Consider the following 15,243-nt stretch of genomic DNA (forward strand, 5'->3'; position numbering starts at 1 on the left):
ATTAAAATAACACATGAATAGCTCATAAATTCCTAATGAATTCCTGAAAAAAATATCTAAATACCTTCAAAAATACAAGAAAACATCTAGTGAAAATACCAAAGAAATTTCTCATGATAGATAATTCTTAAATACAGCATAAAAGCATCAAAATATCTCAAAACCCTATGCAATATATCTCAAAAATACCTAAGAATACATCAGCAGCATTCATAAAGCAAACATGCTGACTGTGGTGTCCCAGGACAGTGAGCAGACTGTCCCATCCTTATTCCTGACTGGAAAACAGCAGAGCAGGACTCCCGGCTGCTGCGCTGTTGTGCTTGTGGCTGATTGATCTGGATTAGAGGGAGGAAATGGAGAGCATTGATCAGCCAGCAGCAGCCGCAGCAGCAGCAGAGACTGTAAACAAGCCTGACGTCTCTCTGTTATATAAGCAGCGCTGTGGCCTATTTTTAAACCTGTGGGCTTTCCTCTGCAGCCACAGGCCTGAGGCTCTGCCGCTGCCGCTGACCACCACGGACAGCACTGACCCCAGCCTGTTTTCACATGGACTTCAGACGGAAACATGAATGCATGGATAAAAACATGAAATAAAAACATGGCCTGGCTGTTGGTGTCTGATGTTTGAGCTGGAAGCAAGTTTATTAGAGAATTTTCATGAAATAATGTAGAATAATAAAGAGAGAGAAGAGATTAAAGAGTCAGAATACTGAGAAGAGACTGTCTGAAGAACACTGACACCATGTGGACCCGAGAGGAACTGCACCCGGGTCTTCCTCACAGCATGTGATGAAGACAACGCCACACAAAACTTCCACGTTTCCACTGGAGACCCCGTGTTCCGATACCGGTACCGCATTTAACACTGATATTGTTGTTTTGTGAAGACAGAATTTTAAAGAAGTACGCTTTTGAAAGTCTGCATTTCTGAAATTTGCAGGTGTTTTTACATGACAACATTTTCAAAAAGATGTCCGCTTCAACAATGGCTAAACTCCTTCTTTAAAGCTTTAACAATGACACAAAACTGATGATGGAATAACGACTTCATTTAAACGACAGCTATTTACTAAAACTGAACAACAAAAAGTTCCCTTCCCTCCATTTTCCACTGCTGCCTACAGCTGTGGTGTGGTGTGAGAGACCTGGAGCACAGCTTCTGGACAGTCGTTCCCCCGTTTCCAAGGAGACAGTCACACTGTTTTCAAAAAGTTGCATTTTCACTATTTATCTGGAGACAGCATCAAAGTGTTTTCAGAAACTTGCGTTGTCATCATTTCCATGGAGATGGATTTGGAGTGTTTTCAAAAAGTTGCATTTTCACTGTTTCCACAGAGTTGAAGCGTTTTCAAAAAGTTGCTTTTACAGTGTCTCTGAGCACTGCTGACATCTGAATGGACATCCAACAACCAACAAAAGCTTTGACTCAAAAACGTGTTCCACCTGGAAGCACCAGTAAACCTTTTTAACCTTTCATGAGTTAAAGTTTGTCTTTATTGTTTCACAGATGATTAAAACGTCTTCATTTCTCCAAACTAAAACCTCGCCGCTGAAAAAGACTCCAGTCTCTACATGAAGTCTGTTTCAGTGGAGAAAACGCTTCTCCAGCTGCATTGTGGGTAATCCTCTGGTTGGCCTGAGCAGACAGGAAGTGGATCAACACTGCCCTCTGGCGGCCGCGGAGCGGAGGCTGCAGACCGGAAGTGCGCTGCTCCTCCGCCTCCTCCGCCTCCTCCGCCTCAGAGGAGGCTCAGACTGCAGCATGGCGCCCGCGGCGGCGCTGCTCCTGCTGTCCGCGGCTGCCGTGTGGAGCCTGGCGGCGGCCGAGAGGAAGCTGGTCTTCGTGACCGTGGTGAGTCGCGGCAGTCCCGTGAAGCCGCGGCAACGCGGGGGTACGGAAGCCGGGTGGAAGCGGACCGTCAGTCCGCGCCGCACCGCGGAACGTTCAAAATCCCGGGCTTTTAAGCTTTTCTGTGTTTACCTGCTTCCGTGTGTGGATTTGAACACTGAAATGCTGTTTTCATGCCATTTTGCGGCTTTTTACTGAATCCGGCTGGCTGTTCGCTAATAAAGGAAGTAGTTTTACCAGGAAGTGGAGAGTTTGGGTCACGTTACCTACTCATATCACGCGTATAAGTCTGACGGCATCAGCAGTAAAATGTTAATGTTTTTATGATTAATCTGGTGAAGGTCGGATTTAATCCAGACGGATTACAGGGAGGAGTGTGCGGTGTGTTGGTATGAGGGTAAACTACAGCCAGAAACTTCTGTGTGGATGTTTGACTGGAGTTTATGTGGAGCTGTCGCTCTGCTCCTTCCTGTTCAACCTGTTAGCAGCAGCTCCTGCGTTAACCTTTGACCTTCCCATTACATTTTAATGGCAGCTTTTATTGTGGTGAGCCTAACTACTGTATAGTAATAAAACCTGGAGCTTTTATTGTGGTGAGCCTATCTTATTTCCTGTTTCCATACAGTGGTGAGTTAAGCTCAGGCTGTATCTGACTGAACTTGATCTGATTGTATCAATCTACTGATCCCGGATCAGATTAGGAGCTGGTGAAGGTGTAATCCAGGCTGTAAATAGAGGAGCAGCCAGCCCGACTCCACCGTGGTGCTCAGACATTCTGCTGCTAGCAGCTCTGTGTGAAATAACAGTCAGCAGAAAGACAGCCGTCAGCTGACCGGCTGCGGTCAGCGTCATCAGACAAACTCAGGAACCTGCTCAGTCAGGACTGGGACTGGAGCCACTCACTTCCTGTTCCACTGGAGCCACTCGCTTCCTGTTCTACTGGAGCCACTCACTTCCTGTTCCACTGGAGTCACTCACTTCCTGTTCCACTGGAGCCACTCACTTACTGTTCCACTGGAGTCACTCACTTCCTGTTCTACTGGAGCCACTCACTTCCTGTTCCACTGGAGCCTGTCACTTCCTCTTCCACTGGAGCCACTCACTTCCTGTTCCACTGGAGCCACTCACTCCTGTTCCACTGGAGCCACTCACTTCCTGTTCCACTGGAGCCACTCACTCCTGTTCCACTGGAGCCACTCACTTCCTGTTCCACTGGAGCCACTCACTTCCTGTTCCACTGGAGCCACTCACTTACTGTTCCACCGGAGCCAGTTGCTTCCTGTTCCACTGGAATCAAACACTTCCTGTTCCACTGGAGCCAGTCGCTTCCTGTTCCACTGGAGCCACTCACTTACTGTTCCACTGGAGCCACTCACTTACTGTTCCACTGTTAGAGTTCAGCTTTACAGTTTTTCTCTGATGTGGCGTGGAGCGTCGGTATTGGTGTGGGTATCAGTCTGGTAGCGGCCATATTTTACCATATCAGTATTGATGAGATATCAATAAACCGGCGGTGAACAGAGATGGATTCTCCTGCCAGGTGGACTTTATGTTCAGACAGATCAGAGGTGTTTTGGTTCTCTAATGTTCCCTGGTTCGATTCCTCTGACCTAACCGGTCCTTCCTCTGTCCTCACCAGCTGTTTCGTCACGGCGACAGGTCCCCGGTTCGAGCCTACCCCACAGACCCGTACCAGGAGAGCAGCTGGCCCCAGGGCTTCGGTCAGCTGTCACAGGTAAGAGGGACACCTGACTGAGCCAGAGACCAAGGACCTAGGACCTGGAACCTGAGATCAGGGACCAGGTACCTGGGACCAGAGACCAAGGACGTAGGACCTAGGACCTGGAACCTGAGACCAGGGACCAGGGACCAGGGAGCACATTTTGTTTGGCTTTAATAAACTGTGGCAGTGGAAAATGAAGGATTTTAAAATAATAGAGAAGTGCTAACGCTGTGGCCGTGTTGTGGTTCTGTTGCAGCAGCACATCCACATCTGGCTCCATGGCCAACAGCATGCGTCTGCGTGTCACGTTGCATTTTTAATTTATACTTAAATTGAAATCCTTGGGCTGCTGTAGTGCAGATAGGCACAAGGCATTGTGGGTAACAGAGTTGATGTTCACAGTCAGCTGATTCTGTGTAGTCGGTTACTTCCTGGTTTCTGTTGTCCTTCCTGGTTCCTGTGACCTGTAACTACTTCCTGCAGCCTGTCACTACTTCCTGATTCCTGTAGCCTGCCACTACTTTCTGGTTCCTGTAGCCTGTCACTATTTCCTGGTTCTAACTACTTCTTTGTTCCTGTAGCCCGTCATTATTTCCTGGTTCCTACTACTTCCTTGTTCATGTAGACCGTCACTATTTCCTGGTTCCTACTACTTCCTGGTTCCTGTAGCCTGTCTCTACTTCCTGGTTCCTGTAGCCCGTCACTACTTCCTGGTTCCTGTAGCCCGTCACTACTTCCTGGTTCCTGTAGCCCGTCACTACTTCCTGGTTCCTGTAGCCCGTCACTACTTCCTGGTTCCTGTAGCCCGTCACTACTTCCTTGTTCCTGTAGCCCGTCACTACTTCCTGGTTCCTGTAGCCCGTCACTACTTCCTGCTTCCTGTAGCCTGTCACTACTTCCTGCTTCCTGTAGCTTGTCACTACTTCTTGGTTCCTACTACTTCCCGGTTCCTTTAGCCTGTCACTACTTCCTGGTTCCTGTAGCCCGTCACTACTTCCTGCTTCCTGTAGCCCGTCACTACTTCCTGCTTCCTGTAGCCCGTCACTACTTCCTGGTTCCTGTAGCCTGTCACTACTTCCTGGTTCCTGTAGCCTGTCACTACTTCCTGGCTCCTGTAGCCTGTCATTACTTCCTGGTTCCTACTACTTCCTGGTTCCTTTAGCATGCCACTAATTCCTGGTTACTGTAGCCCGTCACTACTTCCTGCTTCCTGTAGCCTGTCACTACTTCCTGGCTCCTGTAGCCTGTCACTACTTCCTGGTTCCTGCTACTTCCTGGTTCGTGTAGCCTGTCACTACTTCCTGTGATGTAATATTACCTCTTGCACGTCTCACAGCGGTGAAGGCGCTTGCTCCCGTCCTTCCAGCGGTGTGTGAACCGTTGCCCTCTAGCTCTGTGTTTGATGGAGCGGATGGTTCTGTGGCGTTCTTCTCTCCAGGAGGGCATGAGGCAGCACTTCGAGTTGGGCCAGTTCCTGAGGACTCGCTACAAAGACTTCCTGAACGAGTCCTACGACCGGCACGAGGTGAGTCCTTAAGGTCAAAGGTCACGTTCCGGGGAACCGGAGTGAGGTTCTGATGGGACGGTCTCCCCGTTCAGGTCTGGGTCCGCAGCACGGACTACGATCGCACCCTGATGAGCGCCCAGGCCAACCTGGCAGGCCTGTACCCACCCAGCGGGCACCAGGTCTTCAACCCGGACCTGAAGTGGCAGCCCATCCCCGTGCACACGGTCCCTCAGGACCAAGACCGGGTTCGTAGGTCAGGAGCAGAACACGTTCCACCTGTCGGCCCCGTCTGAACCCGGTCTCTCTCCTTCCAGATCCTGATATTTCCTCAGAACAACTGTCCGCGGTACAGCCAGCTCATGAACGAGACGGAGCACACCGAGGAGTTCAAGAACATCACCGCCCAGTACCAGGTACCAGTCCTGACCCTTTACCTGCAGAACCAGGGACCAGTTCTTACTCTTTACCTGCAGAACCAGGGACCAGTTCTTACTCTTTACCTGCAGAACCAGGGACCAGGGACTGGTCCTCTGTTCTTTATATCCACCAGCAGTACCAGGGTCTGACACCAGCAGTAACAGGGACTCCTCCTGTCTTTCAGGACTTCATTGAGTTTATCACCAATAAAACTGGACAGAATAACACATCAGTGGAGACTGTGTGGAATGTACAGGACACACTCTTCTGTGAGGTGAGCACACGCACGCACACACACACGCACGCACGCACGCACACACACACACACACACACACACACACAGTGTGTCTTGTCTTTAAAGGTGTTTTTGGTGATGAATCCTGCCCCACCATTGTGACTGTAGTGTGACTGTACTGACTTTAGTATGACTCCAGTGTGACTGCAGTGTAGTGTGACTGTAGTGCAGTGTGACTGTAGTGTGACTGCAGTGCAGTGTGACTGTAGTGCAGTGTGACTGTAGTGTGACTGCAGTGCAGTGTGACTGTAGTGCAGTGTGACTGTAGTGTGACTGCAGTGCAGTGTGACTGTAGTGCAGTGTGACTGTAGTGTGACTGCAGTGCAGTGTGACTGTAGTGCAGTGTGACTGTAGTGTGACTGCAGTGCAGTGTGACTGCAGTGCAGTGTGACTGCAGTGCAGTGTGACTGTAGTGCAGTGTGACTGTAGTGTGACTGCAGTGCAGTGTGACTGTAGTGCAGTGTGACTGTAGTGTGACTGTAGTGTAGTGTGACTGCAGTGTGACTGCAGTGCAGTGTGACTGCAGTGCAGTGTGACTGCAGTGCAGTGTGACTGTAGTGCAGTGTGACTGTAGTGTGACTGCAGTGCAGTGTGACTGTAGTGCAGTGTGACTGTAGTGTGACTGCAGTGCAGTGTGACTGTAGTGTGACTGCAGTGCAGTGTGACTGTAGTGTGACTGCAGTGCAGTGTGACTGTAGTGCAGTGTGACTGTAGTGTGACTGCAGTGCAGTGTGACTGTAGTGTGACTGTAGTGTAGTGTGACTGCAGTGTGACTGCAGTGCAGTGTGACTGCAGTGCAGTGTGACTGCAGTGCAGTGTGACTGTAGTGCAGTGTGACTGTAGTGTGACTGCAGTGCAGTGTGACTGCAGTGCAGTGTGACTGTAGTGTGACTGCAGTGCAGTGTGACTGTAGTGTGACTGCAGTGCAGTGTGACTGTAGTGTGACTGCAGTGCAGTGTGACTGTAGTGTGACTGCAGTGCAGTGTGACTGCAGTGCAGTGTGACTGCAGTGTGACTGCAGTGCAGTGTGACTGTAGTGTAGTGTGACTGCAGTGCAGTGTGACTGCAGTGCAGTGTGACTGCAGTGCAGTGTGACTGTAGTGCAGTGTGACTGTAGTGTGACTGCAGTGCAGTGTGACTGTAGTGTAGTGTGACTGCAGTGTAACTGTAGTGCAGCGTGACTGCAGTGTGACTGCAGTGTGACTGTAGTGCAGCGTGACTGTAGTGCAGCGTGACTGTGACTGTAGTGCAATGTGATTGTAGTGTGACTGTAGTGTTGTTTCAGTCCCGTCACAACATGACTCCTCCGGACTGGGTGACGCCTGACGTCCTGCAGAAGCTGCGTGTGCTCAAAGACTTCGGCTTCCTGGTAAGACTTCAGAATAAAAGCTGGGCACTCTGTGACGCTGGCCTCCATGCTGACGGTGTTGGGAACGTCCACAGGTCACGTTTGGAGTTCACAAACAGGTGGAGAAGAGCCGACTGCAGGGAGGTGAGTTACAGTCAGCGGCTAAGCCCCGCCCACAAATTCAAATCCACCAATAGGCTGTTAGCACAAGCCCAGCCCAGCCTGTAGCACTCAGCCAGGCACTTCTGGAGCTGAGGCGCCGGCTGCTTCATGTGTTTGGCTCTGTCAGTCAGTGGAGGTGAGGTGTTACCCTCCACCCTCTGACGGGGTTCTGCTGTTCCGCTGTCTTCCAGGGATGCTTCTTGCTGAAATCGTCAAGGATCTTTCCCAGATGGCGTCCTGGGATCCCAAGCAACGCCTCAAACTGAAGATGCTGTCAGCGGTGAGCTGCTTTCCCTTCAGGCTCCGCCCCCTGCCTCCCTCTCTGAAGCCCCTCCCCCTCCTATCTGAAGCTCCTCCTCCCTGAAGCCCCTCCCCCCTCTAAGCCTCTCTCTTAACCCCTCCCCCTGCTCTAAGCCCCTCCCCCTCCTGTCCGCAGCATGACACCACCCTGGTGGCGCTGCAGTCCAGCCTGAACGTGTACGGGGGGAAGCAGCCGCCGTACGCGTCCTGCCACATGGTGGAGCTGTACCGGGAGGACGACGGCTCGCCGTCGGTGGCCATGCTGTTCCGTAACGACAGCGGCGTCCCGCCGTACCCGCTGCAGCTGCCGGGCTGCGGGTTCTACTGCCCGCTGGACCGCTTCCTCAACCTCACCGCGCCGTCCATCTCCTCCGACCGGGACCGCGAATGCCAGCTGCCGGCGGAGGGGGCGGAGTCAGGTCGGTCACTGGACGCACCGTGATGCCATGGAAACGGGGAAACACAAAATGTCACTTACTGAAAAGGCGGCGTCCTGTCCTCTGTCCTCCAGGCGTCCTCCTGGTCCTGGCCCTGTCCTCCTGCTCCCTGCTGCTGCTCATCGTCCTGCTCATGGCCGTCCTCTGCTGGAGGAAGACTCCCATGGTGACGCGGGGCTACCAGCACGTCGACGCCGGGGACGAGTCCTGACAGGAGCGCCCCCTGCTGCCGGGGGACAGCAGCGAGGACGACGGACTCTGAACCCTGACCCCCGACCTCCAGAGGACTGGCAGAGCTTCTTCTGTGTTAATTCATCAGCTGTTGAAATCCTCCAATCTGCTTCATTCTCAGTGGATCCTGACAGGAAGGCTGGACCAATCAGGAGCCTCAGAGGGACGTACTGATACCGGACGATACTGCACCACCCACTCCCACTCTTTAACATTAAAAGCAGGACCGTCAGTTATGTTCTAGTGTCGGTACTCGGTATCGGGGAGTAGCTGAAGGTTAGTATCGGTACTCAGTATCGGGGAGTAGCTGAAGGTTAGTATCGGTACTCAGTATCGGGGAGTAGCTGAAGGTTAGTATCGGTACTCAGTATCAGGGAGTAGCTGAAGGTTAGTATGGGCACTCAGTATCTGGGAGTAGCTGAAGGTTAGTATCGGTACTCAGTATCGGGGAGTAGCTGAAGGTTAGTATCGGTACTCAGTATCAGGGAGTAGCTGAAGGTTAGTATCGGTACTCGGTATCGGGGAGTAGCTGAAGGTTAGTATCGGTACTCAGTATCAGGGAGTAGCTGAAGGTTAGTATCAGTACTCGGTATCGGGGAGTAGCTGAAGGTTAGTATCAGTACTCGGTATCGGGGAGTAGCTGATGGTCAGTATCGGTACTCGGTATCGGGGAGTAGCTGATGGTCAGTATCGGTACTCGGTATCAGTTCGTCCCTCGAGCTGATTGGTCGGATCAGTAAAGTGCCGTTCTCTGTAAAGGTCCAGACGGATGATGTAAATTTAAATTTGATTTAAAGGACTGAATGTTGATGATGATTGATGTGCCTTAAGAGTGTGTGTGTGTGTGTGTGTGTGTGTGTGTGTGTGTGTGTGTGTGTGTGTGTGTGTGTGTGTGTGTGTGTGTGTGTGTGTGTGTGTGTGTGTGTGTAAAGGTGAAGAGTCCCTGGAATCGCTGTTCATTTCTCAGAAGTTCACCTTTTGTTGGTTTAGACTCTTGAATCTGAATCCAGATCAAACATTTGGATCAGGAAGTGAGCAGCTGACACACACACACACACAGACACACACACACACCGTGTGTGTATTTGAGCAGCTGTGGCTCAGGTGAGACTCAGCAGTTTTCTGGGAAAACTCAAAATAACATTTACAAGTCAAATAAACAGCAAACAGTGATGGTTTGTGTGTGTGTGTGTGTGTGTGTGTGTGTGTGTGTGTGTGTGCGCGTGCGTGTGCGTGTCTTTTCATTAAAGAGGAATAAAGATTCTGAACTGAAGCTGGCTCTGTGTTCTTGGTCCTCTGCTCTGCCGAGGAGCCGCTGAGCAGGGAGCCTCACATTGTGCTGGAGTTGGAATCCCGCTCCAGCCTGGGATGGACTCTGGTCCTGGTCTCGTGTGCGGTACCAGACCAGGACCAGGACCTTGGTCCCAGATGGAACATCTGCTCATGGCTGGGTTACCAACTAATTACTGGTCAAGCTGCTGGCCTCTTATTCTGAAAACCACCACCCCACTTCACCATGACAACATGGAACACGGTTGAAGAACCAGACTCAGAGCATCACCAGGAACCCAAACAGCAGAACCAGTGGAGGAGAACACAAGGAACTGAACCCATAGAGTTGTAATAATCAGAGATCACAGTGAATCTAAAATGACTGAGTTATTGATCAGTGTTTACATCCTGACAGAGGGTCTGGAGGAATGAGAGCAGTGGAAGAAAACCTGGACCTGGTAAACTTGGAATCCTGGTCTTGGACCTGGTCCTGGTCTGGAGCAGACTGATGAAGGGAGCGTGTCAGGCTACTCGCTGGTTCTGGTGTTTGTTCTGAGGTCTGACTCCTGTAGATTAGATTTTTCTGTCACCAATGGCCGAATTAAACAGTGTTTTGTGATTTTTTTATTGACCTGTGTGTTTTAATTGGGGTCTGCAGTACCGCTCTTCGCCGCGGGGCGAAAATGGCGCTGTGATTGGATGGCGGCGCTGTGACGACCCAAACCGCCAAAAACCTGGAGAAGAAGCAGAAGAAGAAAATGGCGGAGTACCTGGCGTCCATTTTCGGCACAGAGAAAGACAAGTGAGTTTTATTTCTCGTTTCCCTGCACTCCGGGCCTCCGCAGCGTCTCCGCGAGAGGCGCTTCTGCAGGGGGGCTTCGTCCTGCCGGCCCGGCTCGCTCTGGTCTCTGCAGCCGCGCTGGAGCTCACGCTTAACCCGACGTTAGCATGAGGGAGCTAACGGGAAGCTAACGAGAAGTGAGCGAGAAGCTAACGGGAAGTGAGCGACGAGCTAACGAGAGGCTAACGAAGTGCATGATAAGTGAACGAGAGGCTAACGAGAAGCTAACGATAGGCTAACGGGAAGCGAGCGCATTGAATGGAACTCATGGAGCTAACTAAGCTAGCCGTTAGCTTCTGGTGTTCCCCAGCATTCTGCTCTATAAACATAAATTAAATATATTGATCTATCGATCTGGACCGAGTGGCGGGACACACCTGGACATGGTCTGTGTTACTGAAGAGCCAGTTAGCGAGCAGAGCCGGGCTGGCGGTTCATGCAGCATGAGGCTAGCTGCTAGCATACAGCACCAGAGTGGGATTGTTCCACTGCTAATCCATCAGAGAGGCTGCTGCAGCAGACCTGATGTGTGGCTTCAGCTCGTGAGCTCAAACACCGTGGAGGTTCCCTATGTGGAGGTTTTGCTTTGATTATCTGGTCCTACATGGACTGTGTGTCTTTAATCCCCGAGTCCACATCTGGGTCAGAGTTGAAGCCGTGAGCCGGCCGAGAGTTGTGTTTCCTGGTTCCGGTTCTGTGTGGAACGCTGAAGAGGAACGTGTTGTGTCTCCTCCAGGGTCAACTGCTCCTTCTACTTCAAGATCGGAGCCTGCAGACATGGAGACCGCTGCTCCAGATTACACAACAAGCCAACGTTCAGCCAGGTCAGCCGGCGCCTGTGTGTGTGTGTGTGTGTGTGTGAGTGTGAGTGTGTGAGTGTGAATGACTGACCCCTTTGCTTCTTCCTCCAGACCATCCTGATCCAGAACATCTACCGGAATCCTCAGAACAGCGCTCAGACGGCCGACGCATCCCGCTGTAAGTCCACACACACACACACACACACACACACACACACACACACACACACACACACACACACACACACAAGATGAATGTCCATATATGCTCACTTCCTCCTCTGCAACATCAATCAGACAGATGGGAGTAGAGTTGGGAAGACCACATGACGTACACGCAATGCATGATGGTCGGGGCAGGCCGGGAAATGCAAACAACAAAACAAGTGTTGATCAGTATGCGTTGTCCCCGATAAACCAATCAATAATCCAGAGAAGTAGTCCAGCGATTCCAACAGAGTGACAGTTCTGATCCCCTCGCTCCGGCCTGCCTTTCCCATGACTCTTTGCAGCAGTGACGTCACACTTCCCATCTCTATAGGTAGATTCCCCGTTTCCATGACAATGTGAGAATGCTTGATTTTGAAACCGATGTCTGTTTCCTTGGAAACCCTGAAACGGTATAGTTAGTGTCACAGCAATAAGCACTGTTACCTCTCGTTCCACCGAGACAGTGTTTTCAAAAAGTTGCGTTTTCCCCCCCGTTTCCACGGAGACCAAGTGAAGAGGCTTCAGAAAGTCTTGTGTGAGCCGTCTCCATGGAAACGGGAGTGGAAGCATGCTGAGAGCGTTGTCGTGGTTTTACAAAGTGTTTTCCTGGCGTGTCCACAGTCAGGTGTTTATTGAAAAGTTGCATTTTCCCGTTTTCACTAAGTTGGAGTTGAAGTGTTATTAAAAAGTGCCGCTTTTCCCAGTTTCCATGGAGACGCATTAGGAGAGATTTCGAGAAGTTTGGTTTTTTCCATTTCCACAGAGACTGATTTGAGGCGTTTTTCAGAAGTAGTTTTCTGGCGTTGTCATGGAGTCGGTGTGTTGTTTGAATAGTTGTGTTTCCACGGAGACATATTTTGAAAAGTGTCACTGAGTCAGAATGTGTTCCAGGCGCCGTCAGTGATGTGGAGATGCAGGAACACTACGACGAGTTCTTCGAGGTGGGTCACTCTTCTAGAGCACGCCATGTTGCCGTGGCAACGACGCGGTCGCCGTGGCGATGACGCCGTCGCCTGTGCTCCCTACAGGAAGTGTTCACGGAGATGGAGGAGAAGTACGGGGAGGTGGAGGAGATGAACGTGTGTGACAACCTGGGAGACCACCTGGTGGGCAACGTCTACGTCAAGGTGGGTGGCACAACGCCGGGACGCTACGGCGGGAGAGGAGGACACCGGGAGCGCTGAGGCAGCTGTGTGTGTGTGTGCGTGTGCGTGTGTCAGTTCCGCCGTGAGGAGGACGCGGAGAAAGCCGTCATGGACCTGAACAACCGCTGGTTCAACGGCCAGCCCATCCACGCCGAGCTGTCCCCCGTCACCGACTTCAGGGAGGCCTGCTGCCGCCAGTACGAGATGGGGTGAGTACCAGAACCGGGACCGGGACCCTGACCCAGACTAGACCTGGACCTGACCCAGTACGAGATGGGGTGAGTACCAGAACCGGGACCGGGACCCTGACCCAGACTAGACCTGGACCTGACCCAGTACGAGATGGGGTGAGTACTGGACGACACCTGGACCTGGACCTGGCCCTGGACCTGGATCTGACCTGGACTAGACCAGACCTGGACCCAGACTAGACCTGACCCAGTACGAGATGGGGTGAGTACCAGACCTGATCAGATCAAGCCCAGTCAAACCTGACCCAACTCAACCAGACCAGCCTCAGACCTAGCCTCAGACCAGCCTCAGACCCAGCCTCAGACCCAGCCTCAGACCTAGCCTCAGACCAGCCTCAGACCCAGCCTCAGACCCAGCCTCAGACCCAGCCTCAGACCCAGCCTCAGACCAGCCTCAGACCAGCCTCAGACCCAGCCTCAGACCAGCCTCAGACCAGCCTCAGACCAGCCTCAGACCAGCCTCAGACCCAGCCTCAGACCTAGACTCAGACCAGCCTCAGACCAGCCTCAGACCAGCCTCAGACCAGCCTCAGACCAGCCTCAGACCCAGCCTCAGACCTAGACTCAGACCAGACTCAGACCTAGACTCAGACCTAGACTCAGACCCAGCCTCAGACCCAGCCTCAGACCAGCCTCAGACCAGCCTCAGACCAGCCTCAGACCCAGCCTCAGACCTAGACTCAGACCAGCCTCAGACCAGCCTCAGACCAGCCTCAGACCAGCCTCAGACCAGCCTCAGACCCAGCCTCAGACCTAGACTCAGACCAGACTCAGACCTAGACTCAGACCTAGACTCAGACCAGCCTCAGACCAGCCTCAGACCAGCCTCAGACCAGCCTCAGACCAGACTCAGACCAGACTCAGACCTAGACTCAGACCTAGACTCAGACCCAGCCTCAGACCCAGCCTCAGACCAGCCTCAGACCCAGCCTCAGACCTAGACTCAGACCTAGACTCAGACCTAGACTCAGACCCAGCCTCAGACCCAGCCTCAGACCAGCCTCAGACCCAGCCTCAGACCAGCCTCAGACCCAGCCTCAGACCAGACTCAGACCAGCCTCAGACCTAGACTCAGACCTAGACTCAGACCTAGACTCAGACCTAGACTCAGACCCAGCCTCAGACCCAGCCTCAGACCAGCCTCAGACCAGCCTCAGACCAGCCTCAGACCCAGCCTCAGACCAGCCTCAGACCAGCCTCAGACCAGACTAGGGCTGGGCGATATAGTCAAAAAATTAAATCTCTTTTTTGCTTGCTTGACATCCGATAAAGGATTTTGATTTATTTTTTTTTCTGTGTAAAGGAGCACAACTTAACATTTTTCAAAAAACCAAATCGTCAGCATTTAAGTGTGTAGGCAGTGCAGTTATTACTGAGGTCATTTTAACAGGAACGCTTCATAAATAAAGAAATAACAGGACAACTGGAGAAAAATGAACAATTTATAAAAAATCCCACAGATCAAATTTAAGCGCCGACAGAACATCATTTTCATTTGTATCACACCGTAAATCCTCTCATAATGACCTGTACTCCATTAGAAGCCCGTCTCCTTTACTGACCGGGTGTCTTTGAAGAAAGTTCACAAAAACTGCCTCCAAATACAAGCTGGGTTTTTTTTGTTTTTTGTTTTTCTCTGTGAAGCGCTGCAGCGCTGTACTGACAGTAGTCTGTGCTCCAGCGCCAGTCCTCCTGCTGTGGCCGCTGTGTGTATTACAGGCGTCCGGTAAAAGTGGCGGAGCGACAGAAAACATGAAACTCCATGTTGAGATTTGATTTTTTTCACATCGATGTGAAAAATAAAATCAAATTAATGGAATTAATTCGATATGTCACCCAGCTGTAGACCAGACCCATACTCGGACCCAGCCCCAGCAGGGTGTCTGGTCCTGGTTTATGGCCCTGCTCTGCCCTGCTCGGCCCTGCTGGTAGTTTGCCCTGTGCTGCTGTTGATACAGATAGTGTGTTCTCACACTGTGTTCTCTCCTCCCCTCATGGGCTCCCACGTTTCTCTGCTCTGCCGTGACGGACTGTCTGTCTGTCCCCCCGTCCCTGTCCCCCCGTCCCCGTCAGGGAGTGCACCCGTGGAGGCTTCTGTAACTTCATGCACCTGAAGCCGATCTCCAGGGAGCTGCGCCGGGAGCTGTACGGCCGCCGCAGGAAACGGTGAGAGCCCGGTCCCGGTCCCGGACCCAGTCCCGGACCCGTCCCCGTCCCCACTGACCCGCTCTGTGTCTCCCATCAGGCACCGCTCCCGCTCTCGCTCCCGGGAAAGACGCTCGCGCTCCAGGGACCGGCGGCGGGACCGCGAGAGGCCGCGGAGGTCCAGGGACCGGGAGCGTTCTGGAAGGTTTTGAGGGGGCCCGGACCCCCCGTCCCCCATCCTCTGTCCCCAGTCCCAGCAGTGACCACCCTTCTGTCCCCGGTTTTTTTTTTCTTCAGTTTTTTCAT

General features: G+C 52.2%; 2 protein-coding genes across 2 annotated transcripts; both read left to right on the forward strand.

The window, feature by feature from the left end:
- The first annotated feature begins 1,698 nt into the window (after positions 1–1,698).
- On the forward strand, positions 1,699–9,541 carry LOC115385055 (lysosomal acid phosphatase). Its single transcript, XM_030087135.1, has 11 exons — positions 1,699–1,855; positions 3,492–3,587; positions 5,014–5,100; positions 5,175–5,327; positions 5,397–5,495; positions 5,684–5,773; positions 7,081–7,164; positions 7,239–7,287; positions 7,497–7,585; positions 7,742–8,024; positions 8,117–9,541. Exons 1-11 carry the CDS (start codon positions 1,766–1,768, stop codon positions 8,251–8,253), a joined length of 1,257 nt encoding a protein of 418 aa, XP_029942995.1. The 5' UTR covers positions 1,699–1,765; the 3' UTR covers positions 8,254–9,541.
- Positions 9,542–10,280: 739 nt separating this feature from the next.
- Positions 10,281–15,219, forward strand: LOC115385061 (splicing factor U2AF 35 kDa subunit). Its single transcript, XM_030087148.1, has 8 exons — positions 10,281–10,347; positions 11,123–11,210; positions 11,298–11,364; positions 12,288–12,337; positions 12,425–12,523; positions 12,617–12,750; positions 14,866–14,958; positions 15,038–15,219. Exons 1-8 carry the CDS (start codon positions 10,304–10,306, stop codon positions 15,147–15,149), a joined length of 687 nt encoding a protein of 228 aa, XP_029943008.1. The 5' UTR covers positions 10,281–10,303; the 3' UTR covers positions 15,150–15,219.
- The last annotated feature ends 24 nt before the right edge of the window (positions 15,220–15,243 follow it).

The sequence above is a fragment of the Salarias fasciatus genome, unplaced genomic scaffold (assembly GCF_902148845.1).
Source record: "Salarias fasciatus unplaced genomic scaffold, fSalaFa1.1, whole genome shotgun sequence".
NCBI classification, from domain to species: Eukaryota; Metazoa; Chordata; class Actinopteri; order Blenniiformes; family Blenniidae; genus Salarias; species Salarias fasciatus.